Source organism: Setaria italica, chromosome V (assembly GCF_000263155.2).
Source record: "Setaria italica strain Yugu1 chromosome V, Setaria_italica_v2.0, whole genome shotgun sequence".
Taxonomy (NCBI): domain Eukaryota; kingdom Viridiplantae; phylum Streptophyta; class Magnoliopsida; order Poales; family Poaceae; genus Setaria; species Setaria italica.
In genome coordinates this window covers 9639327-9666784 of record NC_028454.1, presented here as the reverse complement: position 1 = coordinate 9666784, position 27458 = coordinate 9639327, and the positions used below count along the sequence as shown (strand labels likewise).

General features: G+C 46.3%; 5 protein-coding genes across 5 annotated transcripts in view; 3 read left to right on the top strand and 2 right to left on the bottom strand.

Moving 5' to 3' along the window:
• The first annotated feature begins 1218 nt into the window (after positions 1–1218).
• On the top strand, positions 1219–3462 carry LOC111257300 (receptor-like protein 12). Its single transcript, XM_022826591.1, has one exon. The coding sequence runs from the start codon at positions 1808–1810 to the stop codon at positions 3440–3442; it is 1635 nt and encodes a 544-aa protein (XP_022682326.1). The 5' UTR covers positions 1219–1807; the 3' UTR covers positions 3443–3462.
• Positions 3451–4321, top strand: LOC101776240 (receptor-like protein 12). The gene has a single exon (XM_022826592.1). The coding sequence runs from the start codon at positions 3508–3510 to the stop codon at positions 4294–4296; it is 789 nt and encodes a 262-aa protein (XP_022682327.1). The 5' UTR covers positions 3451–3507; the 3' UTR covers positions 4297–4321.
• Positions 4322–7719: 3398 nt separating this feature from the next.
• Positions 7720–14854, top strand: LOC101782570 (putative E3 ubiquitin-protein ligase RING1a). The gene is made up of 6 exons (XM_022826632.1): positions 7720–7980; positions 13589–13851; positions 13947–14118; positions 14196–14303; positions 14391–14564; positions 14716–14854. Exons 1-6 carry the CDS (start codon positions 7720–7722, stop codon positions 14746–14748), a joined length of 1011 nt encoding a protein of 336 aa, XP_022682367.1. The 3' UTR covers positions 14749–14854.
• A 389-nt stretch (positions 14855–15243) lies between these two features.
• On the bottom strand, positions 15244–19494 carry LOC101782160 (probable sodium/metabolite cotransporter BASS1, chloroplastic). The gene is made up of 8 exons (XM_004968242.3): positions 19025–19494; positions 18256–18344; positions 17844–17937; positions 17734–17767; positions 16466–16520; positions 16300–16383; positions 15936–16223; positions 15244–15716 (listed from the first exon to the last, which is right to left on the bottom strand). The coding sequence occupies exons 1-8, from the start codon at positions 19410–19412 to the stop codon at positions 15564–15566; spliced, it is 1185 nt and encodes a 394-aa protein (XP_004968299.1). The 5' UTR covers positions 19413–19494; the 3' UTR covers positions 15244–15563.
• A 7231-nt stretch (positions 19495–26725) lies between these two features.
• Positions 26726–27458, bottom strand: part of LOC101781763 (dormancy-associated protein 1) — a 3177-nt gene continuing 2444 nt past the window's right edge. The window contains exon 3 of the mRNA XM_004968241.3: positions 26726–27157. Within this exon, the coding sequence (XP_004968298.2) occupies positions 27121–27157 (37 nt within the window). The 3' untranslated portion in view covers positions 26726–27120. The remainder of the gene's footprint in view (positions 27158–27458) is intronic.

Below are 27458 nucleotides of genomic sequence, written 5' to 3'. Positions count from 1 at the left end.
AGCTTCCATGGAAACAGTGATCAAAGGAGATGGCGAGATGCCCCGTCGGCCGATCCGATCCGTCGCGGCCGCCCATGACGACACGTGGCCCCCCTTCCACGCGGGGCGCTGTCACCCGTCCATCGATTCGACGGGCCGGTACACCGAACACGTTCCCAAGTTCCCCGTCACGAATCATGATCCGGAGGACCCCCATGTCCCACGGTGCGAGTGCGGCCGACGACGACGATGGGGATCCAATGCGGCCCAAAACGATCGATATCTCCTGCTGCGCAGTCCGGCGTCGGTCCAAGACGCGAGCCCCACGCTCTCCCCAACCGGTTCGCCGGCGACGCCCCCTCGCCGCTTTCCGCGGCTCCGGCTCGTTTCGTCAGATGGCTTCCAGTTCCATGGCTCGCCTTGCCGTTCTTGGCTGCTCGCAATCGCAAGCGATGCGTCTTCACGAGGGAAATCGATCAATCATGAGTTTTCTAGCTAGCGTCTTCTCGCTCTGCCTTTCGCTAGTGCTCTCTCCCTCATCTACCTCCCTACCAGTGGTACGGGGTAATGCAGAAGGCCTACACGATCTTTTGGAGCAAGGGACTCGTACGAAGTAACACGACCGCGATAGGTGGAGTTTTTCTTTTTCTTTGTCTCCTGTATTTACGTGGAGTTAACTGACCAGTGATGGGTGATGGTTACTCTGGAAGACAATCTCTGGAAGGTTGCTCAAATTTTGTCGTAAAAATTAGGGCATGCAAGTATAGGAAATATTTGTTTGCATATTTTTGCTGCTGTAGTACAAAACGTCTAGACACCATGGTCGGTCGTCCAGACTATCATCCAAACCCCTGATCGAATAATGATGATCGACCGAGTCTAGCATCTAGAAAAACAGTAACAGTGGTACTAAGACAAACAAAGGAGCTCCAAGCATGAAAACGCCCGGGTGGACTGACTTGTGGTATCGAACCAAAGTCATAGTACATAGTCAAGCACTGAACGGGACTACCTCAGCAATAGCCACGATTAGGTACACGAAACCATTAGTCAAGCACTGAATGGGACTGAGCGTAGCTTACATGCGAGAGCATAGATTGGAATCAGTTGGCCGACTTGCATGATGGTCCATGATAAAGTCGTCCCCGATCGTTACTCGGCGAGTTTACTACCATAATCGAACCAAAATGTCACTGTGTATACAAACCAAGGCACGGTAAGATCTCTTCCTCACAACAAAACCAGACGCAAAGCCAGCTGCCGATCGATATGTCCTCCACCGCCATGGCCAATCATCACAGACCACAGGCAGTAGCGCTACATCTGCTTCTGCAAACCCTCCTCGCAACCGCCATGGCGTGCTCGCTTCTCCCTTCGTCATCAGCCGGCCGGTGCGTTCACCAGCAACCACACTGTTGCTGTGGCTCGGGTCCCGTGCCTTCACGACCAGGAGACGGTGCTGCTCAGGCTCAAGCGCTCGTTTACCTCCACCTCCGACGACTCCATCGTGGCGTTCCGGTCGTGGAAGGTCTGCACGGACTGCTGCGACGCCGACGGCTGTGTGACTTCCCTCGACCTGGGGAATTCGGGTCTGGAGAGCGCAGCAGGTCTCGACCCTGCGCTATTCGATCTAACATCGTCCCTCAGGTATCTCAATCTTGGCTGGAACAACTTCAATTTGTTTAAACTCCCGTCCATCGGGTTTGAGCGATTGGCTAAGCTCACCAGTCTCAACCTCTCCAACACCAACTTTTCTGGCCAAGTTCCTTACAACATAGGCCGTCTCACAAATTTGGTCTCTCTCGACCTCTCCGTTTCTTATTAAATTATGGAGATACCCGACGTTGGTTATCAGGTTTATGCAAAGCTGGGTGATATAGTTGGTCAGCTAGCAGTGCCAAACTTCACGTCCTTGCTTGCAAACCTTGGTAGTTTAAGGGAGCTCCATCTTGGTGGTGTCGACCTGTCCCAATCGGCAGAGTGGTGTGATGCTCTATCCATGTACACTCCAAATCTCCGTGTCCTTAGGCTGCCATTTTGTGATGTCCCCGGTCCAATATTTAGAGCACTCTCTGCTCTGCATTCACTATCTGTGATTGACCTGCAATTCAATCGTATGATGAGCCCATTCCCAAATTTCGTTGCCAACTTTTCCTTCCTCAGTGTCCTCCAGCTTAGCCACAATGACCTCGAAGGATTTGTTTCTCCCAAAATCTTTGAACATGATAGATTAGTGACTATTGATCTTCACTCCACTTATGAAATCTCAGGTAGCCTGCCAAATTTCTCAGGTCATAGTTGTCTACAGAATTTGCTTGTTGGTGACACCGGCTTCTCTGGTACAATACCAAGTTCCATTGGCAAGGTCAAATCTTCGAAGAGTCTAGGCCTTGACGCACCCGGATTTTTTGGAAATATGCCTTCGTCAATTGGCGAGCTCAAATCATTGAACACATCGAAGGTATCTGGTTTAAATCTAGTACGACCTATACCATCATTGATCACAAACTTAACTTCCTTGGAGGTTCTTCGATTTTCTGAATGTGGCTTACATGGACCAATACCTTCTTCCACAGATCATTTGATAAAGCTGAAATCATTTGCAGTCATGCAATGCAAAGGTTCAGGGGGGATACATCCACATATATATAATATGACACAATTAGAAGAATTAGTCCTTCCTTTAAACAATTTCACTGGGACGGTGGAACTTAACTCGTTATGGAGACTACCAAACCTATTCCACTTAGACCTGTCAAACAACAAGATAGTTGTACTAGAGGGACAGGACAATTCTTCAATGGTATTCTTCCCTAACATAATCTATTTAAACCTGGCATCATGTAGCATCACTAAGTTCCCTAGCATTTTAAAGCGTCTAAATGATTGGAATGGGCTTGACCTTTCAAATAACCAAATGCATGGGGCCATACCCCGGTGGGCATGGGAAAAATGGTCGACAGGCCCAGACTTTGGCCATTTCTATCTGAATCTGTCACACAATAAATTTACTAGTGTTGGATATGACACCTTTCTTCCTTTTTATTCAGTAATTCTGGATCTCAGTTTTAACATGTTTGAGGGGTCAATACCCATACCCCAATATTCTGCAGTAGTGCTTGATTACTCTGGCAACATGTTCTCACCCATGCCACATAATTTTTCTACTCAACTTGAAGATGCTTACATTTTCAAGGCCTCTAGGAATAATCTTTCAGGGAATATTCCAATATCTTTTTGTGTGAATCTAGAATTTCTCGACCTCTCTCATAATACCTTTAGTGGTTCAATCCCGTCTTGCCTAATGGAGGATGCCAATTCATTGACAGTTTTAAATCTGAAAGAAAATCAACTTGATGGAGAGCTTCCTCATAATAATATGAACAAAAGCTGCACTCTTCAGTTGCTAGATATAAGTGGCAATAGGATCGAAGGGCAGCTGCCTAGATATCTAGTCGCTTAACTTGCAAAAGCTTGGAGGTCCTTGATATCGCAAATAATGAGATTAGTGATTCTTTTCCATGCTGGATGAGTACACTCTCTAGACTTCAAGTTCTCATCCTAAAACACAAGAAGTTTTTTGGACCGCTGGCACCATCTAGCCACACAAGCAGAGTCACCTGCGGATTCCCGAGTGCACGGATTTTGGATCTATCCTCAAACAACTTATCAGGCACACTGAACAAAGAATGGCTTTCGACATTAATGGGCATGATGGTAATAGTTAATAATCAGACATCGGCGATGCTGGAACAAGAACGACATCAAAATCAAGTATACCAGGTTACCACTGAACTCACATACAAAGGGTCGGAGCTCACATTTGATAAGATATTGAGGACCCTTGGATTCCTTGATGTCTCACATAATGCTTTACAGGGAAGCATCCCTGAAGCTATCGGGGAACCTGTTTTGTTGGAAGTGCTCAACATGTCATTCACAGGGCCAATTCCATCTAATGAGCTCAGTCATTTGGCACACTTGGAGGCTTTGGACCTGTCCTCTAATGAGCTTTCTGGGGCGATCCCACTGGAGCTAGCATCGTTGGACTCACTTACGACACTGAACCTCTCCAACAACAAGCTGACGGGGAGCATACCAGAATCACCTCATTTCTCAACATTCTCCAACAGTTCATTTCTTGGAAATGATGGTTTGTGCGGCCCTCCCTGGTCCAAAGAGTGCATCAACGACGCAACAACACCAAACGTGGCGTCAAACCATTCCAAGAAGAAATACGGAGACATTGTACTGTTTCTCTTTGATGGACTGGGATTTGGTGTTGGGTTCGCAATCGCCATTGTTTGGAGATGGTGAATCCCCATCAGGAAACGGTCTTAGAAAGTCCAGGACGAAGCTAAGCACTCATGATTGCGTATCAAAATGATACAAAATGTCCTGATTGAGGATCAAGTTGCTATCCGGGATTTCTTACTGTATAACATGATATTTTTAATTTGGCACGTTAAAAATGGTGCCACGCAAGATCCACTTGTCATTGGGCACGTTGTGTGGCACGCGCACGATATGGCTCCTGACCAAATGTTTGCTTACTTATTACTGTATTATTAATTCAGAGATTTGGCCAATGGCTTAGTGTAGCTATATAGGCTATAGCCTATACAAACACACTCATGTACATGCATGGTCCAAGTGCATGGCCAGGTATTTGTTCCTGCATGCATCAGCCCTTGGCGTGTACGCTACTATTCACATGTGTATTCCGAAGTGCATGTTCCAGACGCACGTCCAACTTACAAGTTGTGCACTTATAATATCGCTTCGTTCAAGTTCATCTACACTGGGCCCGCGAGGCAGACGGTGCATCCTGGGATCTGGAATCTTCTGGAACTAATGCAACACCATCAGCGCCAGCAGGAGTAGCATGAGCAGGGAACGCCAGCCGAATATCTGGCCAAGCCACTGGCTTTGGGACGAGATAAACTTTATGCTTCTCTTGCTCGTACAGAATGCGATTAGAATCTCTCCAAGCTTGAGGGAGAAGTCAGGCTTAGCCAGGGAGCGAGAAGCGATTGCCGCTGTGTCCACGTGTGACGTGTCTGAAGAATTCTGCACTACGACTCAAACCATTCCAAGAAAAATTCTGCGCTACCTGGCGCGTGATTTTAGAGCCTGGCCTGCGGTCACCTGGGCCTGTACCCAACTGCACCGGGCTTTTCAGTTGGGCCATCTTTATGGAGACCCAAAGCAGCCCAAAATGGTGGAGATCTCTTCTTGCATTGCATCGTGCATCATGCAGTCCGCGCCGCTCAAAAAGAGTCAAGACGCGCGGCCCGAGTGCCCGAGACCCTCGCTCACAGTCTCACTACCGATCGCCGTGCCCGTGCTCCCGGGTCCCGACACGGCGACGCTCCGCCGCCTGCCTGTGCCTGCCCACCGCTTCGTTTCACCAGATCGCCTAAAGGCGGCAGCTTGTTGGCTTCCATGACTCACCTTGCCGTTCTTGGCTGCTCGCGTGCGATGCGTCTTCACGAGGGTAACGACCCATTCCCGGAGCGCGCGGTTGCTCATCTCGTCCCTTTCGGCCGCTTGATGCGTCAGGGGGCTGTGCCTTTAGCCTTTTGCCCTTTGCTTGCTCCCTCGCCGGGTATTTACACAGGCGGCGGCGTGCATTCGAGAGAAGTCGGCTATGACTGGGAGGAAGCCTGGTGGGTAGCCACTAGCCACACGAACGTAGCACAAGAGTGAAGAACCTCGCGAGCTAGGTAGTAGGTAGCTCGAGAGTGATCGGCAGTTCGGCACGAGCGTGATCGGCCATGGAGGACGACGACCTCCGCTGCTGCGCCATGTGCTGCTTCCTCTGCTGCATCTGCGGCGCCAAGGCCACCTGCAACCTGTACACCTTCCTCGCCGCGTTGGCGCTCGCCGCCGTCCTCGTCGCGGCCTTCGCCTTCGCGCTCCCCGTCCGCGCCACCGTCACCGACGCCTCCCTGGCCCGCCTCGACCTCATCACCGGCGGCGGCACCCGCAACGGCGGCGCCACCGCCGCTTCCCTCGCGTACAACCTCTCCCTTACCGTCGTGCTCCGGAACCCGAACTGGGCGATGCGCGCCGAGCTCGCAGCCCCGCTCGACGCCGAGCTCCGCTTCGCGGGGCGGCGTTTCGACGGCGACCGCCTCGCCGAGGCCGGTAGGAGGATCCCGCCGCGGAAGGCTGAGGAGTTCCGCGTGCTGGCGGTGTCGTCGCCGCGCGGCGTGGCGCTCGGGAGCGGCGGCGCCGCGGCGGCGGAGTTCGCGAAGGAGCGCGCCTCGGGCGTGTTCGAGCTCGAGCTGAAGCTCTCCGGGGTGGTCAGGTACCGACCGGTGCACCTCGGCCGGAGCAGGAGGCTGGAGGCGACGTGCCCGGTGAAGATGCTGATGGCGCCGGCGCCGGCGACGACCGCGACGCTGGGGACGCACCTGATGGTGTTGGACAAGGTCATCTCCTGCTATTAACTGGAGTAGCTGCCTAGATAGCAGAAAGTACCAGATCACAACTAGTACCGTACACTTGCATACGTAGTTGCATTCGACGCAGTTGAGGAAGGCGTGATCATCGGATCTGCGTGAACAGACAAACCTAGCATGTATTCATATGCATTCATAATTGATTAATTGTTTGTAATTAAACCGCTCCATGTTTATCATTCTTCCACAATCATATGCATTTAGATACGGTTCGTATATGTGCACTGTTTCATCAATTGCATAGATACAGTTCGTATGTTCACAGTGTTGCTTTGTCAGTTTTGAGATTCTCCAAAGCTTCGTACTAACCCTTCCAACAAAAAAAAAAAGCTAGGTTGGACGCATACTCATCAACCGATGGGTACCAAACATGAGATGGGTTGGGCAACTCGCTTGCATCTTCAGTATTCAAAGTGTGTTATTCACCGATCACCGTACTACCCAGCATGTTCCCATCGTTCATACGCACCGATTGAACACGCCTGTCCCGTTCGTGCTTCGGAGTTTGATCGGCGGGCGCACGTGTACCCGCGTGACCTTTTGCGTTGTTCACCGCCTGATCGACTCGCTGGAGCCTCTAGCTCTAGGCATGGGCGACGCCATCTTCGATCGATCACGGACCGATCGAGTTCGTCAGATTCTTTCATTCCACGAAGGCACCAAATCAGTTGGCTTGCACGGCTCGGATTTTGCCATTTCTGGGGCTACTCTGATCTTACAGTCATATGCGACGCGTTTTCACACATGGATGCATGATCATGCATCTAGCTAGAACACTCGATCCATCTGCCCACTCTGTTGTCGTTTTTGCGTATACCTGACATGTATCAGCATCAACCGGCCATCACCACCACTCTTGGCACCTATAGGCTATAGTGGCCAGGTTATCGTGAGCCGCGCGCCCATTGGTAGCAACAAGAAGGGCAAAACCAGCATTGACGTATGGGGTCCGGGGGTGAGGGTCAGGTACCGACCGGTGCACCGTGCACGCGAGCACGTCGGCGGCGGGGGCAGGCTACGTGCCCTGTGATGTGAGTATATGCTCATCACCTAGCGCCTGAATTGCAGCGCCTCATCGACATTAACCAAAGTGCCTTCATCCACAACCGGTCCATCCACGATAATTTTAAATTCGTCGAGCAAGCTGCAAGGACGTTACACCGTAAGAAGAAGGCCACCCTGCTTGAAGAAGGCCACCCTGGTCATCAAGCTAGACATCTCCAAGGCTTTTGATACGGTTAACTGGCCGTTCATGTTACAAGTTCTCACTGCAATGGGGTTTGGGACCAAGTGGCGTGACTGGATCTCATCCCTGCTTTCCTCGGCCACCACACGAGTTCTTCTGAATGGTGATCCTATCAGGCTCATACACAACGCGAGGGGGCTAGGGCAGGGCGACCCACTCTCGCCAATGATGTTTATAATCACCATGGAGGTGCTGCACAAGCTTTTCAAGAAGGCTGCCCAGGCCGGAGTGATCAACACTCCACCAGATGCAGCAATTCAGCACCAATGCTCGCTCTACACCGACGATGTGATGCTTTTCGTTACACCTGCCATTTAGGATTTGGTAACTGTAAAGGAGATCCTAAGCTTCTTTGGAAATGCCTCAGGCCTACATACCAACTTGCACAAAAGCATTATAGTGCCAATTGCATGCACAGATGAGCAACTGCAACTGATCAGTAATATCCTGCCAAATTGACTGACTTCCCCATTCAGTATTTGGCCTCCCCCTGACAGTAGGACGTCTAAAGAAGGTTCACCTTCAACCTTTAGTTGATCGAGTTGCCAGCACCATCCCAACATGGAAAGCAGGCCTCATGAACAAAGCAGGGAAGTTGACTATGGTTAAAGCTGTTATGACATCCATCTGCACCCACACACTCATCTCTCTGAAGGTGCCTGACTGGGTCTTCCAAGAAATCGACAAGCTTCGGCGAGGCTTCCGGTGGGCAGGAAAGCAGACAACTACTGGGGACAAATGTCTCGTAGCATGGACTACTTCTTGCAAACCCACAGACTTGGGAGGACTAGGCATCATGGATCTCAGAATTGCATCTTATGCACTACGAATGAGATGGCTTTGGCTCAAGAAAACTGACGCCAACAGACCCTGGAGAAAACTGCAGTTTCAGTTAGGAAACGATTCAATGCTGCAGCAAATGTTTCAGGCCTCAATACAGGTGCAAATTGGTGATGGTAATATGGCCCTCTTTTGGATTGACAGATGGAACGACGATTCATCCCCAAGCATCGTCGCCCCGAATCTGTGCAAGCTCGTTAGAACGCGGATAAGGAACAGGTAAACAGTGGCTGACGGGTTACAGTAGAAGCGCTGGATAAATGCTATTGTCGGACCGTTAACAGTGCCGGCCATTCACCAATACGTCCAGCTTTGGCATCGAATGCAGCAGGTTCAGTTAACAACGGGAGTTGAGGATTTGGTCACCTGGAGGTGGGAACCATCTGGCACCTTTACATCCAAATCCGCGTACAGAGCATTCTTCCTCGGAGCAGCTAGCTCGGCCGCAGGCAAACTCATATGGAAGGTATGGGTGCCTCTGAAAGTGCGTTTTTTCATGTGGCTTGCCACCAAAGATAGGCTCTGGACAGCTGTTAGGTGCCACATGCGAGGATTGCAATCTAACACAACCTGCACATTTTGCGACCAAGAACCAGAAACAGCTGCCGCCTCTCTGCCCATTGTTCATTCTCGCAGCAAATTTGGCACTCTGTCAGCTCGCTCCTGCACCTCCTGAATCAGGCGCCATCTCAGGACATGAAGCCGATCGATTGGTGGATTCAAAAGCGCCAAGGACTAAGCGATCTACAACGAAAAGGGATGGATTCCAGCTTCGTGCTTATCACGTGAAAGATATGGGTGTAATGATCGCGTCTTCGACAGAAGAGCCCCAAAGACGCCGGTGGCACTGCTGCAAGACGTTCTTGATGAAGCAGCGTTATGGTCACAGGCCGGAGCAAGGCACCTAGCCAGTTTAGGATGGCCGCTACCTGCGGGTGTGCAGCAGCCTAACTGATCAGCGTCCGGCGCTTTGTTTTATTTCTTTCTTTCGGTTGCAGCTTTCCTACGTAAACGCCCCTGACTCTCGAAACTGTGTGTGTGCTCGGAAAGTCCGTGTTGTAATAACTTTGTTATTATTCTTCTAAATCGAAAGATATGTAGCTCTCCTGCATATTCAGAAAAAAAATAACCTGGGATCCGTACGCTGGGGACTCACGACTCACCTGATGGTCGGCGAAGTTGTGGTCATCATCAGGCTAACCGAAATTAAGCATCAGGTCTGCACATCATAGACTAGACTGCACATTCTTGCACGGGACACAATTTAAGCATGTACTTATATATGGTTAGTTGCGGGAACAAATAATTAATCAAATCTGAAATCTAGCATGGATTTATATTTATTTGACATTGCACATTTTTAATGCTAGATGTAGCTCCTATCTGTAGCATTAATTATGTACTGATTTTTTCTTTAAAAGCATAGTACTAGTGTAGTACAGTACAACCAAGCGACTATGGTAATTTTCAGTATTTAATTAAATTGTATCTCGCCAGATATGTGTACTGAAGGCCCTGCCCTAAAAAAATAAAGATGTGAAACCGGGCACCTTTTCGTTTCATGCTTCTAGCAGATTGGGAGTGTGATCATCGAGCGCAGGGGGGTGTCATAGGTGGACAATTTTATTTGTTGAACTATCCTTATTTTAGCGCTTGCTACAACTAGCTCAGGCAACCAAGCACGTCCTAAGGCACAAATGACTTAGCGTATGCGGCTTCTATTTTGCTAATTTTGGCTGGTCATTTGCGATGCTGATGAGTTTTTCCCTTAAAAAAACGTAGTGGGCCGGGTCTCCACTTGTGATCGCCCATCTTTCTCTATGAAGACTCGATCGGCCTATCTCTCCTTTAGCGGGTACCCTAGCCCTATATATTCCAACATTTATGTTACTAGTCTATTCAGGTTATCGTGAGGCGTCCATTGTTAGCATACTTAGCAACAAAGAGGCAAATGAGACGTAGGTAGATTGCCGGCCAGGCAAGACGAACTTAGTCATACTATTGTTTTCGAAGAGAACCTAGTCATACTAAGTGCCATTGTAAGTGTGCTCCGTTTTTTTTAATAATACCTGGTGTCTCATTGAGGGACTTGTTAACTGATCTACAAAATGGACAACTAATATCTATCTCAATTTCTTCATGTATGGCAAAACTTTTGTTGTTCAATGCATTTACCCAAAACAAGCTCCCATGCTTTTCACAAACCGAACTCTACTACACTTTCACCTTGCGGGCATATTGAGCCGAGCTAGCTAACGAGCCAGCACTAACCGAGCCGGGCAGCCGGCTCGTTGTACGAGTCCCTCATTTGCGGGTGAGGTCCCACCAAAGCGAAGTACCTGTCCCTAATTCGCGGAACGGGCCCACTGCCAGTCCCCCGCTCGCCTCAAACCACCCCTGGGCCCCTGGACCCTGTCACGTGCTGCGCGCACACAATTGCTTTACCCACTCGCCCACACCACACGAGCACACCATACAGGCACACACCTCCACAACTCCACAAGCGGCCCATGGTCGCTGCCTCTCGCCGCTGCCGCATTTAGGTGTGTTTGGTTGGGCTGTGATTTTTGAAAAAGCTAGCTGTAAGCTGTATAAAAGCAGCTGTGAGAAAAGCAGAAGGCCGTTTGGTTAGAGCAGCTGTGAAGCTGTAGCTGTGAACCGCGGTCATCTTGCATTTCAACCCTCAGATCTATTTAACTCTTGCACACCCTGAAACTTCCCCGTACCCCCTCTCCTTCTCTTTCTTCTCTCACAGCACCTCCACGTGCGCGCACAGGCACGGGCGGCACAGCGCACGGCACATGGCCGGCCGTGGCCCTGGCCGGCGATAGGGAAGGCGGGCACGCAGCGACCAAAGGCCGTGGAGCTCACTAGCAAGGGGCCGGCGACGAGGAAGAGGCGGTGCAGTGTAGGTCCAGGGGTGGCGGTGGGCAGCGGACAGGGGCGGACGGGAGCCGATGGGGAGCGATGCCGGGAGCACTGCACGGCAAGGGAGAGTGGCCGGTGAGCGAAAAAATGGATGCGGGAGGTCTTGAGGAAGCCGTGGTCACGAGGAATCGGGTCGGATGCCAACCCTTGGCTGTGAATCGGACCGACGACGGTGAGGTGGTTTGCGGTGGACTTTGAGCTCGGGCATCCTTTCATCCCCATCCTTTTTTCTTCTCCGACTCAACTTTCTCCACCACCACCGAGACATCTTCGCCCATAGCCCCCATGGCGTCGAGGTCTGCAACTCGGCGGCGCTCCGCCTCCTACCTCGCCAAAGCCCACGGCTTTTCCGCACTCTGCGCCTGTGCCGGATGGCGTCAGCGTCCTGTGCCACCTCGCCTCGTGTTGGACGGTGGTGGTCTGGCTGTAGCGCTCCGCGGAGAACATCTGCAGGATAGCAGGAGCTCCGCCGCAGCGCTGGGCGGCCATGGCCCAGCCCTAGCGCGGCCGCGGGGAACGCTGGCAGTCCGTCGTCATCTCCAGAAGTCGTGGCGCCCCCATCCACCACGCGCAGTGGCTGCGCGCCTACGCCAGTTCCTCCCCTTGGCCACGGCACCGGCCATGCCAGCGCGTGCGGGAGAAATAGAACGGGGGAGAAAAACGAACCGGTATGTTCATAACCAGTGGCAAGTGGGTAATTTTTTACCTCAAAAGCACTTAAAAGTAGGGGGAAGGTGCTTTTGGTTTTGTACTAGAGCAAAAGCAGCTTTTGGGCAAAAGCACATATGGCTTTTAGGTCCTTTGATTGGTTTTTAGCTTTTGCAAAAATAAAAGCAGGTTGAAAAGCCCAACCAAAGACATCCTGATGAGGCGATCGAACTGGCGGGCGGTTCTAGCCAGCATTCCATGATCACCTTCTATATTAGCATTTTCTGGTAGGCTATGTATCACCGATACGGCTGGGAGGCTGCCATATTGGTATTGGATATGCCCCGATATGTCTCGATACTCCCATATTAGATTAATTCGATTTAAAAATAAATAATTTAATTCTCAAAACTTGTCTGATACTCAGCGATACGTCTATCCGATACTTTTGACAGTAACATTTCATTTAAGCTTGGTTCGCTTGGTTCTATACTGGGCCTATAAACCAAGCTGCTGCCCTAAGTTATGTAATGCAATGTTTCCTTAATTTGCCTCTTAATCTTTGAACTGCTTGCTGTATATGAGTGTATATTATTTATCTTGCTACTTATGCATTGCTTGACAAATTGTGTTTTCTACGTATCACTATTTTGCATATTTTTGTTATTTTTGTTTTGATGAAATATGAAAAAAATAATTTATTTATATATACTAGACGTATCGGCGTATCATGGTTTTTGGGATTTGCCGTATCGGCGTACCGGTATCACGTATCGGTGAAACATAGGCGGTAGGTGTTAGAAAAACTCCGTCAAATTCAATGCTAAGGATAATAAGGAACAACTTTCCAACTTCATTATGTTATTCTGAAACTTTTAACCCATCAGTAGTGGAGTAATGAAATTACCAATTGTGTACTGTTGTGTCCACAAAGTGCATATAAAAGTATTTAAGAAGCTTTTTTCTTCAAGAACCGAACCGAGCGTTTGGATACCAGGGGCTAAACTTTAGTCCTGTCACATTGGATGTTCAGATACTAATTAGGAGGACTAAACATGAGCTAATTACAAAACTAATAGCAGAACCCCTAGGCTAAATCGCGAGATGAATCTATTAAGCCTAATTAATCCATTATTAGCGAATGGTTACTGTAGCACCACATTGTCAAATCATGGATTAATTAGGTTTAATAGATTCGTCTCGCGATTTAGCCTAGGGGTTGTGCAATTAGTTTTGTAATTAGCCTATGTTTAATACTTCTAATTAGTGTCCAAACATCCGATGTGACAGAAGGCACCTGTCTCCCAGACAACCCCTAATTTTGATATGTGTGCATTGTACGAATGATGTCAAGTGATACTGTATCATGTATTAAAGTCTGACACCTATACAGATCTGAACAAACGGATGACATATTTGCTTACAGTTTGTTTCCCCCTTTCTTTAACATCAACTAACCATTGTTTTTCTGATTATGAAGATTCAAGCATCCATTGCTGAGGCTTTTAGGAAACAATCAGAAGTTATTGGGCGGAAATCTACTGCCAAAGCTACTGCTGCTGCATTTGTAAGAAGATCACGCCGCAACATTTGGGCCCATGGGCATAGTACCTATTTTCGTGGCAGAGGAAGAGCTAGTTCTGATGCTGCTGCACTGGCCTGTTCTGATGATGAAGAGGATGGAAACGGTGAAAACGGTGGCAAAGAGGAGTCATCTGCTGAGGAGAGTTCCCCAGAGAAAAAGCAAAAACGACCACCGAAATGGCCAACACCACGTTCTTCACCTGCCCGAGCAGCATGCAATGAAGAGGTTGCTTCTGATGATAAGGATGATGTAGGAATCTCCGAGAAAATTTTAGCACATCTCCACTGCGAGCATGGGGAAAGAATGGTACTCGCAGCCAGACTCGCTACAGAAGCTTTATTGGTTCAAATGGCAGGGTGCTCAAGGGTGGGCGCATGATCAAGTTGGTCGAATGTTTGCGAAATTCTGATGACAATGATAGTGAGGTGAACATAAAACAGTGCACTTGATATGTTTTCTTATTCATTTGAGTGCCTCATTGGTTGCTGATTTTATTTGATAGCGTGACATACATCTTTGTCTGCTTCCACTGGATGGACAAACTACACCAAATCTGGAGAAGCCATATCTGTGTTGTGGCCCAACTCTCTCCATCAAACAGCTGTGTCAGGTGAGTCCTTATAGGAGCATTTTGTCAGTGATCCACTGTCAGACTGTTCTGGAGCTTACAGATGGTTCTGTCTATGCTTGCATGTAGTTTGTCGCCACTCAGACATCTCACAAAGATGAAGAAGTTGAGATATATGCGTTGAAGCCTTCTTACAGCGACCTTGTCAGCACTAACACATCTGGTTTCGATAAGGCAAGGCTTGTAGGGGAGGAACGCCTTTCAGACTTGCGTTCCTCATTCACATTTCCCAATGGGGTTCTGGTGAGATCAGACACTCGATTATCTCATTAACCTTTCCTTTTTGTTGGGGACGATTATCTCGTTAACCTTGATGCACACATATATATCATGTTTGAGCTTTTCCTTTTTTTTGTTTTGCTAATTGTTTTACTCTTTGAACATTGTGATTCAGGAGCTGGTGTATGCCATCAAAGTCGCCAACTAGACATTGAATAAAGTGGGCCAGTTAGTTCAAATGGAAGTATTTTGTTCGTAGATATCTGGATCTTGAACCTTTTGATGACTCAGGGCTTTTGTATACGGTTGAGGAGCCCCCCCCAAAAAAAAAAACTTGGGAGAGCCAGTTGGTGTATACCTTATGAGATGTGAGATAAGTGTCTGTAGGTTGTTGTCAATCAGTAGTTTTCAGATGAGTCAGGTTCACTTGCATGGTTGATTTGTTTCAACTTGTGGGATTAATATTCTTTTGTGCAGACGGTAGGAGTATTTAAAAAACTTGAAGGAGTATTTAAAAACTCGAAGTGATTATTACCAGAGTATTACTGTATATTAGTTTCTGTACTTGGCAGATGTGTGAAGTGGAAATTTATTGCTCCTTTGCAAATGTGATCGACTGAATACATGGTCGCCCCAACTTTTGTAAAATATTACGTCCTACGTCCTTGAGAAACTGAAAAGATGTGCTCCGTAACACTAGCTATTAAAGTCTAAGGTGTACTGATGAGCATACTACCATGGTGAATCTCCCCAGCTAGGCAGCTACCATGTATACGCCAACTAAAATTTTCAGAGTATAATGAGAAAGCATACTTATTCATCGACATTTACGAAAAATAAAAGCAAATACTAAATAAACACCTGATGAGGTTCAAGGCACCTCCTAGAAACAAACGAAACACATGTCTAATGCAAGCCTGGTGATTTACAGTGAACACCACTGTGCTGCGCTCGATGCAGTCATGCAGCTGATCATAGACGACGCGCTGCTGGCCTGCTGCTGATGGTCACCGCATGTCCGCATCATTCCCGCTTTTCTGTCGGGGGCATAGACCTCCAGATCCCAGCTAAAATGCTGCCATAGACCGAGTGGCAGATGCTCGAAACGGCACATGGAACTGCGGTGAGGGGATTGCCGAAATGCTTCGTTGCAAGGACAAGACCTAGCACAGAGTTCTGCATGGATAGGAAATTCAGTGAGGTATAAATAAATACAAAGACGAGGTAGGAAATTAGAACGGCATAACATTGGTGACATATGTATAATATATCCATGGCTAGTCGCTTGGTTGACTAGGCAAGAGATGTAAAGTTGCTTATATAGAATGAAATGGAAACTTTTCAAATGATCTGTATCCGAGATAATATATTGTATGGTACTTCTACATCAATTACCTGCATGCCAACCTCTATAGAGATTGTTCTTGCCGAAGCGGTATCAATGCCAAGTATTCTGGAGAGAACGTAGCCGAAGAAAAAACCACTTCCATGCAGACAACCAACAGATAAAACTACTTGGACCCCAGATGACAGGATAGCTGAAGCATTCTGTGCAATAGCATTGCCACAGAGAACGGCTACTGTTGCTACAGCAACGAAGGGCATCAAGGGGGACACTATTTGAACCAAACCATTACAGTACTGATTAAGTAGAGCACCCAAAAGGACAGGTGCGAGGACGACCTGTATAAGATATATCAGCATCAGCCAGAGGTCAAAGAATTTAATGTAAAACATATAAATTTGAAACTTTAACCACCTGAGATGTAGACACAAAAAGTCCCAATGGATCCACTGCAACGTATTGTCCAGCAAGTTTGGATGTCAGGAGAGGAGTCATGAACTGCATCAGGAAGCAAGATGTGAAGAAAAAGAAAAGAATAACAGCTAAGTTGAAGATTACAGATGTGAGAGTGGCACATTACCGCTGCAGCAAATGTGCTTGCTGCCGTCATCAGCACCGAAAGAGCAACATTTGCCCTGCAATATGGCAATTAATTTATCTAAGTTTTACTTTCCATTGGGTACTACAATACAATTCCCTGAAAATGCTGGTCGTAAATTTTGACTATTTGCTTCCACTGTATTTGAATTTGATGTAAATGCACTAACTTATCAAATCAATTTTCATCCACTGAATAATTCAAGATATTTACTTAAAAAATTTGTTCCGCCAACATTTCTGAATCACTAGGCAGTACGCCTAAAATATAATTCCAATCAGATATTGGATGCTATGACCACCCTACCCTATATCATAAGGCGCTGGATGGACCACTCAAATATACCTCGCAAATTGTTTCATAACACAGCTGCTATGGGTCACAAGCAATCTGAAAGTTGTTATTTACGTCATCTGAACGTATCAATGATAATCTTGTTGCCCAACCATAGCAATACAACATCTGGCCATAGTTTGACATTATGTAAAGAAAAACAGTCGGTAACTAAAAGCCAGAATAGTTTTTTTTTCTTTAACTGGTCAGAACTGCTGCATAATGTTCTAATGGCTAAACTATGATACCGTGATCAAGACCAGATCCTTTTCAGTTTGGCAAAGCACTGGCAGGTGATTTGACTTGGGTCTAGCTGATTTGGCCACTTACTGGCAGACAGGCAGAGTAAGCTGGTTAACTAGGTTCTAGAGATGCCTTCACGAATTTAAAAAAGTAGAACCCGAATTATGTTCAAATAATTCGAAAGACAAACATGCATCTCCAGAAAGATTGGCTCCAAAAACTGGAGATCACAAAGAGTGTTAGAGTGCTAACCGGAAACCTTGGACTAGTAACAGATTTTTCAAGAGACTTGATTCTGAAATATATTAGAAAGAGGGATAAAAATAATGGATTCAGAGTAACAAACGTATTGGAATGTGAGCCCAAATGGGAAAAGGACACACTAAACCTGCCATCAGGGGTCAGTAAGATTCCAGATTCCAGTTACTGGATGTAACCATCAAAGTTTTTTTCTTCTTCTACTCAAGTCCATGTCCATGTATCTCTTTATTGTCTGTGAATTTGTTTATTCCTATCCTCAGTTGAGAACAAAACTTCTACAACATTTCATATATCTGAACATATTTAAATGAAGCTCGGAAATCAGAATAGATTGCCGCCTACCAGATGACTAGTGGTTTAATTTGTAAAAAGCTCATGATGGCATGTATTCTCAACATGATTTTTTTCATTACCTTGCTAAATAGGTCACAATGTTGCTTGCCGTGCCTGCAGATACAATTGCCTTATCAGTTTAAGAGCTGGTATCAAATCTATAGACAAAAAACAGGAAGTGCATACGCACCTCCAGGGCAACATGACACTAAAATCAGTCCAGCAGCATAATGAGCTGGCAATTTCAACAACTTGCTCACAAAAAATCCTGACAGTGGCATCACCTGTACATAGATCACTTACTCTGGATTTTTATTGCACATGGAGTGGCAAAACATAGAATACAGAAAAAAAAATCCTTGTGATCCCCAATTAAAAGGACTAATGAATAGAAGATGCACCAGCTTTTACAAGGGGAGATTTATAATGCCATTGTAACTTGTAAAGATAACAGTCTACTCAAAGACAATGTAGATGAAAACAGGATGATTATTATTATTATTAATTATTATTATTATTATTATTATTATTATTATTATTATTATGGCTTTTAATCCACTTAAAATGACAATAATCTACTAAATAAGCTGGGGGGAACTGACCGTGTATTGCAGTATAAATCCAGCAGCCAACTCCCTAGGCATCAATAATGCGGTTTTGAGGTCATCCAGCGTCAATGTCATCCCCATTCCTGTAGATACAGACTAAATCATGTATCAATTATCCAACCATAAATACCATGGCCAGTAAATAAAACCAGTGGTAAATAACATGTTCAGGCACAAGAAAATTAACACCCTTCAGTTTCTACATGTACAAGTGACAACAAATGCGAGGAGAAGGTCCTGCTAATCATAGCTGCAGAAATTCGGTTGAACCCATGGACTGAAGTAACGAACGAGCATTCCAGCATTCAGGCCTTGCTGCCTCCACAATATTGCCATATTAAAAGATCAGCTTACTGAAAGCCAAGGCTCGTACCAAAGTGAGAATACGAATTGCAAGATGCCTGATTGTGCTAGTGTACTCGGATTCTACAGTTGTCTGTCTTTTTAATTTCGGTGTTATACTTTCCTTGTATCAGGTTACGCATTTATTTCAGTGATCACACCGCCTAAGCACTGAAGAATGTGGAACCCAGTGTAGCAGAACGCCAACTACTCTCATCAGTAGCAGCAGTCTGTGCTACCAAGTGGAGAACATCAACAGAGCAAGCAAACCCACATGGGGGAACTAGAGTTTGAGTCCACTTCAACAAGTGACACAAGTCACCACCGTTACTCGTGACTCGTGAGGGTGGGCACAGCCGCACAGGAGAGGAAAGGAAATGTAGAAGCAGGGGAAGGGAAGCGAAGGGAACTAGACACGGACCGAGCATGGTGAAGGAGAGGCCAAGCATCTGCGCGGTGGGTCCGACCCAGAGGAAGGCCGGCGGCCGCCACAGCGCGATCGCGCAGGCCGACGCCACCCACACCGGGAACCCCAGCGACAGCGCCTCCCCGAGGAGAACCAGCGCGCTCCGTGCGCCGGTGTCGTCCCCTGGACCCTGGGAGGGCGCCGCATCGGCATCGGCGGCGTCCGCGCGGCACCAGGTCCTCGACGGAATGCCGCGGAGCGGGGCGGCGGGGCGGAGGCGGAGGCTAGCGAGGGGCGGCCGGGTGGAGGGGGCCTTGAGGCGGCTGTGGGAAGTAAGGAGGTGGCGGCGCGGGACGGTTACCGCGGCGGCGGGAGCCGGCGGCGCGGAGCGGAGGAGAGGCATGCCGCAGGAGGCGAGACGGGAGGAGGAACTGACCGGTCGTTGACTTTTTCTGACCGGGTAAAGTGGGAGCTGAGAAATTTCGATATTTGACTGTTTATAACCCTCACCTTTTCAAGTTCGAAATTTCGATATTTGACTGTTTATAACTCTTGTAAGCCGCGCCTTGCGAGGTCGCCACCAGATGGGCGGTGGCCGACTTCCAAAGGTCCAGCTCCTCCATGTCCAACACATTTTTGACACGATTTTGCGCTTATTGATGTAGCACGATTTTCTCAATCAGCGACGGACGCCTTCCAGCCGTTGAGGCCTTCAAGTGCCGCGTTGTTCTTGTCCAGCGATGTTACAGGAACTTCATGATATCAGGCGAGTGAGGTATTGCGGGCGCTTCAAGTAGTATGGAACCTCCAGATTGTGAAGTTGGTGATGGCGGCGATTGGTTGTTGCGGCAGCGGATTGTGGTGATGGGAAAAGAAAACTAAGGAGCGTTACTTATTTTTAGCACGTGTCACATCCAATGTTTAGATACTAATTAGGAGTATTAAATGTAGACTATTTACAAAACCCATTACACAGATGGAGGCTAAACGGCGAGATAAATCTATTAAGCCTAATTAATCCATCATTACCAAAAATTTACTGTACCAACACATTGTCAAATCATGGACTAATTAGGCTTAATAGATTCGTTTCACCGTTTAGCCTCCACTTATGTAATGGGTTTTGTAAATAGTCTACGTTTAATACTCCTAATTAGTATCTAAACATTCGATGTGACGGGCGCTAAAAATAAGCAAGAGTAACCAAACCAGGCCTAAATGTGATACCTGACTATAGATAATGAGGTTATGGTAATAGGTTCAGTACATCGACGATAAATTGTTACTAAAATCCGGTAAGCCCGCCAACTAGCCTATTTACAGATTTCCTGCTTCATCAAGCAAGAAGATGAGTTTCATATAGACAGTGGTGCGGTAACGTATTGATCTTGGTCACTTGGTCCGATCTGGGCTGTAGTATTTGTTGTTGTTGGACCGGCGAACTCTGAGCTTCTTGATGTTGGTCTCTTCTGATGCCTCCACCTTCTCCATATCAGCTTGAACGCCATCTCTGGTTGAAGATGACTTCTTCAGGGTTGAATCCCCCACCATAGATGCTTCCCCTACCTTCCTATGGTGGCGCACGACTCTGCATCCCCTCCTATGGTGGCGCACGGCTCTGCATCCTGGAGAAAGGTGAAGGAGTAGCTCCGGCAAGTAACACACCCACGAGCAACGCATTGCTTAATGTTTCTTGAGATATTTTTTTTACCGAAATCAGCAGGAAAAGTCTCTACCTAATTTTTTTATAATTTTTTATTCCAGATCCGTTGAATTCGCTCCCATGGGGAGTCGAACCTGGGCCGGCTAGGAGCTACTTAGATGCTCTAACCACTAGACTAGAGACCCTTTCGTTGTTTCTTGCGATATTAAAAGTTGTGTGCCTGGACATTGATCGAGAAGAACGTAAGATCTAAAATTTTGCTTTCGATTTTTTTTAAGGATCTGAATTTTTATTTTATTTTATTGTTGTAAGTTCATACTTGCTAATGTCCTATACAAACGCAATAAAGTATTTACATGATTTTCAAGTGCTTGAAAATTTATTATAAAATCTCGTTGCAACATTTGTGAAAAAATATGGTACATGTACTTTTCCAGCAACATTTGCGTGCTAAATGTATGTTGAAAACGAATTTTTTTCTGCAGATGAATATTTTGAATTTATTTTGTTTGAAAGATGTGTGCAAGAATATGTAAAAAAATCTTCAAAGGAGTATTCATCTTTTGATTGCAGGCTTAGTTAAAAGCTGATTTATGAAAAAAAAAGATAATTATTCCATTGGTCCCGCCGGTACCTTGATCGTCAAAACAACGTTCCATGGTCCTTTTTCTCGTTAGCATCAAAATTACCGTACTGCTTCCTTCGTTCCAAATTGTAAATTATTTTGATATTTCTATATTTATACATTTTGTTATATACCTAGATATAGACATAATTAGATATATAGTACATATTATGTGAATCTAGAAATACCAAAACGACGTACAATTTAAGCTCCTCTTCTCTCTCCACTGCGTGCCAATCGCTCGCCGGGCTACATAAGCTCCCAATTGCTTCGTCCGCCTAGTGCATTTCCACGGTCAGACTAGGGGCCAACTGATTTTTACAAACTACTAGAGTACTAAATTTAAACGATATATATATATACGCCTCCGCCCTGAGTACGGAATAGCTTATTTGTACGAGTCCCTCCGCGCGCTCGACTGCCTGCCACTCCGCGCGTCCTTTTTTTTTCCCCCCTCCGCGCGCCGGGCGTCCCCGGCGATCCAACCGAGCCACCGACGAAATCTCCACAGCAATCGGACGACACCACCACCATCGACTCCCTCGGCGAGGACCTCCTGCTCGAGATCTTCCTCCGCCTCCCCACCCTCGCGACGCTCGTCCGCGCCGCACTCACCCGCCGCGAGTGGCGCCACGCGGTGGCCTCGTCCCCTACCTTCCGCCGCCGCTTCCGCGAGCTCCACCGCGCGCCCCTCCTCGACCCTCGTCCTCGTCGCTGTGCCCCAGCCCGACGCCCTCATTGCCTTCGCGCCCGCCCAACGCCGCGACCGCTCCTGAATCCAGGGCCCTGAGCTTGGACGACAGCCCGCCGGGTCCTGGCGCCGCCACCGCCGCCGCCGCCCGGGACGCCCTTGACGCTCCGCACGGCAACCGCGTAGCCGTCGCCCCGGATGTCGAGCATGACCTCGACGTACTCGTCCTCGTCCTTGAACCGCGTGCTCCGGCGCTTCCCGTCCGTGGACAGGCTCTTGAACGCCGTCGCCGGCGGTGGCCCGGCCCCGGCGCCGCCGCTGCTCCCGGCCTGGCCCGACATGCCCACCTGAACGAAGCTCCTGCAAGGGGCGCATTGCGACGGCGAGGAACATCAGCACCGGCCAAGCACTGAAGATCGAGAAAATCGATAGCATATAGCACTCTACAGAGGAAACAGATCAGACTGGTACTGTAGCAATTAAGTTGGCATAACAAAGATTCATCAGCAAAATCGAAACGTCCGCATCAAGTTGTTCTTCCTCGGCATTTCAGATACTAAACTGTGATAACAACAAGCTACCTAGCGCATGGTTTTTTTCCCCTCGTGTGCGGTTGCCTGCGACACAGAGAGCGACGGAGGTTCAATTCTAGATTGGTTTGATCACCGGTCAAATAAAAGATATTGAGAATTTCAAGAAGAAAAATATCGTGCACACTAGAATCCGGAGTGTCGATCCAATAAGACCCGATTTTGTTGAAGGCAAAATTGCGTCAGTACGTTTTGAGTGGAAGAGGCTTTTGATAGGGGTGAACTTGTTTTTTAATCTAAAGTACTGATATTTGCGCGGGAAGAATTTCTAAAGAGAATCAGGCAAAAACAAAATAAATTTGCAATTGGAAGACATTGATCGAAATTAGTTTTGTGACGGTACATGGCGGCACTATAAATTAATTAATCTTTACATAAAAACCATGATTGCAAAAAGTGCCATATGAGAACCAAAAATTTAAATCGAATACAATGATTTTTTGACTTTTTGACTGATCGAACTCAATTTCAGTGTCAACAACTGAGTACATTATGCAATTGGAATGATCATATCTAAACAGAGTACACAGTTTTGTCCATGAGAACTTAGTGCACTCTGCTATTTCATTGATTTGGGGGAACTACAATAAACAAAAAGAAAAATCAACACACACTTAGCTCATATTGAAAAAGACCTAAGCTAGAATGGAAAATAATCGCTCAGATTGCTAGCTATTTGAGTTCGTCAGATTGGCTCTGTTCTGGTTCCATCCTTCTTCAATCCTTAGATCCTCCACTTTAGTCTTGTATATAGATGAACCATTCAATTGATTAATGTCAGTTTCAACATTCTGACACTTCCTATTACTTCCCCAGGATCTTTGTAGAGCTTATTCTGCTGTGACAACATAGAAATATAAATAAGTGAATGAGTAAACAATTAAATGGTCGTCTAGACAAGAAATCAGGACTACAAAATTCAAGCAGAATTTTCAGGCATTCTCGGTTAACATTTTACGTACTAATGGCTCTATTTATATAGATTAAATTTAGAACCAGAGCACACCATCCAGATGAGAATGGTGCGCACGGAGGTACCTGCTAGGGCTAGTTCGTTGTCACTGGGCAAAGACATCCAGATCACTCGCCTGACGTCAAGTTTTGTCCTATGGTTCTGCTGATCTGCGTCGTTCTTGAAGTCAAACAAACAACCAAAATAGCAGTTTTAATCCTTTTTTTGGCAGCTTATGAACTGAATAGCCTAGTTTAGAATCTGAAGACAACGTACAAAGATTCGTGAACTGAACAATAACGACCTCAGCAATGTAACTCTTAAATCTCTATATTAACTAAAAGCTGCAGCCTTTAGATCAATTGTGCATCGGGCTAATCCATCCAAACATATAGCTAATCATGCATATTAGCCTTTTCTATTAAATGTTCGTTGACTGCAACTTTTGCCAACATGAGATTCACTTTTAAAAAATCAATGAATAAGTGCAAGCTAGATATAGATGGTATACAATGATGGATAGGAACTATGCTTTATCACGAATAGCATGGTGTCTTTTGTAAGTGGCAAAAACATAGAGCCAACCAAGCAAAATTTCTATTTGCTGAATATGAATTCGTTTCAGAAACATTTGTCATGGGTTATGGGCATTTTAGTTCAGAGCAGACAAAGATATTCAACCAGCCAGAAAACATTTATTTGCAAAATCTGGGAGTTCCTTTGGACGCACAGACTCCAATGGCAGAAAATCTCAAAATGCATATATTATTTTCTGAAAGCTGGTCATCTCAATTGTAATAATGAAAAGTGGTAAATTGCTATTCTACAATGATGGCCAAATCATCTCATGGTCATGAAAAATGGGTGCTCTGTAATTTCGATGCATCTATTTTTTTTTTTGAGAGCCAGCAAATACTAGTATTTGGACGCACAGACTCCAATGGCATAAAACATCAGAGATTACAATGAGGAACAATGGATAGAATCATCTGAAAATAAAATGATATGGAAACTTACTGACAAAATATCAGAACTCAGAACACACATTATGAGAAATCAGAACGCATAGATACTGATTTTTTCTATAGCCATAGCATCTATACTCGAACTAGGGAGATCACAGGCTTTGTGGATTATCTTGTTGCAAACATTTCAAAGAGATGGAAGATAGTATTTACTGTTAGATAATTTATTGGAGTGGCTTTGTCATTGATTTCAGGGCTTGCAAAGCTGAGAGTGAATATTCTTGAACAATTTAACTCAACCTAACTATTATTATCACAAACCGTCGCCACCAACACAGGCAATCAAGCAACAGCAGGGGGAAACGAATGAAGGTGAGAAAAGAGCGGCACCTCACTAGCTCGCTGGATGACTCATCTGAAGAAACCTGCCACTCAAAGAAAGGAACGGCAAGTTGCCGCCAATCCAGAGATCTGTCGAGCTGATCGGAATGAGGGCACATGATAGACGACCAAATCAGGGAATGCTCAAACACCACCTAGCTCGGGTTGATAATAGATAGGCACCCATTTGCGCTGGCGGGTGGTTATGTCACCCGCCAACACAATTGTATTTATGGTGACGGTTTTAACATGCTGGCTACTATATCTTTTGTGCTGTCGGGTGGCATTCATACCCGCCAGCATTTAAAAATTAAGATGCCAACACAAATCGTTTCTGACATAATGCATCTTATAGTATCATTCATCCTCTCCTTCCATTATAAACCTCTAGACGATCCTTTGTAAAACATAGATGATGTTGCTGCTGCTGTATGTTTGCGTTCTGTAGATGGTTGTATAATGCATTGCAAAGAGTCCTGGCCCCGTGTCTCTCTACGACATGACGGGATTCCGCTGCAACACCACCGCGCTAAGCTGACACGTACTCATGCGGAGCAGTTTAGCGCTATCTAGCAGGGTCTGAGATCGAAGATGAGGGTCGACCTGGCACGCTGATCACAGGACTTTGTGGATCAACCAGTACTTTGCGTGGCTCGTACTGTAGTACTGTACTAATCTGCTGCGACGCGAACTAGATCTGAGGGAAGAATCTCACATGTCTTAAATCCTCGCATTAGCTTTTTCCTCGAGGAAATTCTTCATCCCAGCCTCCAAATGCTTACGGTCACCAATCCCTACACGGCAGCCCCATGACGACATGGCAACCTTTTAAATTATTAGTTCGTGCGTTGATGAGCTGAAGTCACAACTTTTACCGTAGGCCAAACCCAGTAAAACCTATCTTAGTGTATAATTTTATAGCACAATTACTAAAATTGACAACTTTATCAGTGTCGTGAGGATGAAACTCCTCTCTCATCTGATGAAACTTCCGCTTCTCTCTTCTCATGATACCATACCACGTCAGCGAAGTTGCTAATGTAACTCCTATGGAACTTTGTATTGAGATTGACGTAAGGTGCACGTAGACGTGCGATGAATAGGTTAATCCATAGAATTCCATTCACCTCTTCCTCGGCTCTCTGATTCGTCGAAGGAAGATTCACCTTGTTCGAACACGTGCTGTAACGGCGAGCGGCTCACAGCTCCAAGTATTCCCTTCATTTTATTTTAATAAAATATTTCACCTGAACACAATAATCAAGAATAATAATTCTAATTATATCATCTAATAACGCAAACAACTTTTATCTAACCTTCAATGTTTGCCTCGATAATTTCTCGTTATCAATGAATTTATTTGCATTTTATTGCCGCTGCTCACATCTATAGCAATATAACATTTGAGTAATAACCATGGCCAACCGTCGTCTCAGCGCCGGTAACTGTCCCTCCGTCCCACAAAGACTGATTAGTTAGAAAATTTTAAACAAAATAGTAGCAATTAATCGGATGGATTACCGTTAGACAAGATAGTAGCTATTAATCGGATGGATTAATCGGATGGATTACCAAGTAGAATTAATAATGCATGCACGTTTGCAGTAATTATCTAAGTTATTAGCCTTTCTTATTTAGCGAGTCTGACTCGTCCATTCATGGTGGGAGTAAATGATCAATTCTTTAACTGGTATCCATCGATGGTGGGTATCCATCGATGGTGGGAGTAAATGATCAGAAGGTATTATAAAGGTCTTTGTCGGAGTAAATGATCGATTGGTATTAGACTGTTTGAAAATTACACGAACGCTCTTTATGGAACAAATTTTGTGGAACAAATTTTGAAAACTAAACAAAGAGTCTCTGAATTACACGTCAAAGGTTTGGAGACTAAACATGGAAGAAACAATACGATTGACATATCCCATTACACGCAAGCAAATATTTACAGATGTAGAGAAGCTACTACACACCAAGCACAAGGGTTCCCATCACAGGGCCCGCCGGTCGCTACCACTCAGCGGCCAAGCTGATCGAGTCAGAGGAACTGACAGTAGTAGTAAGCATTTTACTCCCTAGTCCATAACATAGGACAAAATTAAATAAAAGGCAAAGTCTTTAGCCTCGGACAGCAACGCAGCCGTGGTACATGCGTTTTAGATAACCACAAGGACCAGCAAACATGTGGCCTGACAGGGACCGGCCACCGCTCCTCCGTCGATCTCATCTAACCCGATCCGAGATCTAACGGTGGTTGCTCCTGGTCTCGTCGCTGTAGAGCCTGAAATAAAAAGAACAATCCCAGGTCATGACTCGTGATGATAACGCTGAAGCTCAAATGACATGACCGATCATTTTCGCAGGTTAGTTTTATATTGGAGAAACGGAGACCAGAGTGGCCTATCCGTTCCAGCAAACACCAAGCAGTAGCACTAGTCGATGGTGCTTCTGGATTAGCATGCCACGTGAGCAAATCATGGTGCGCTATTAGTGGCTCCTGAGCTGCCTTTGTTTAGTGCTAACTGAATACCTAGTTCATCTGCTTAGGGTGGGGGGGGGCGGGGGGGGGGGGGGGGGGGGGG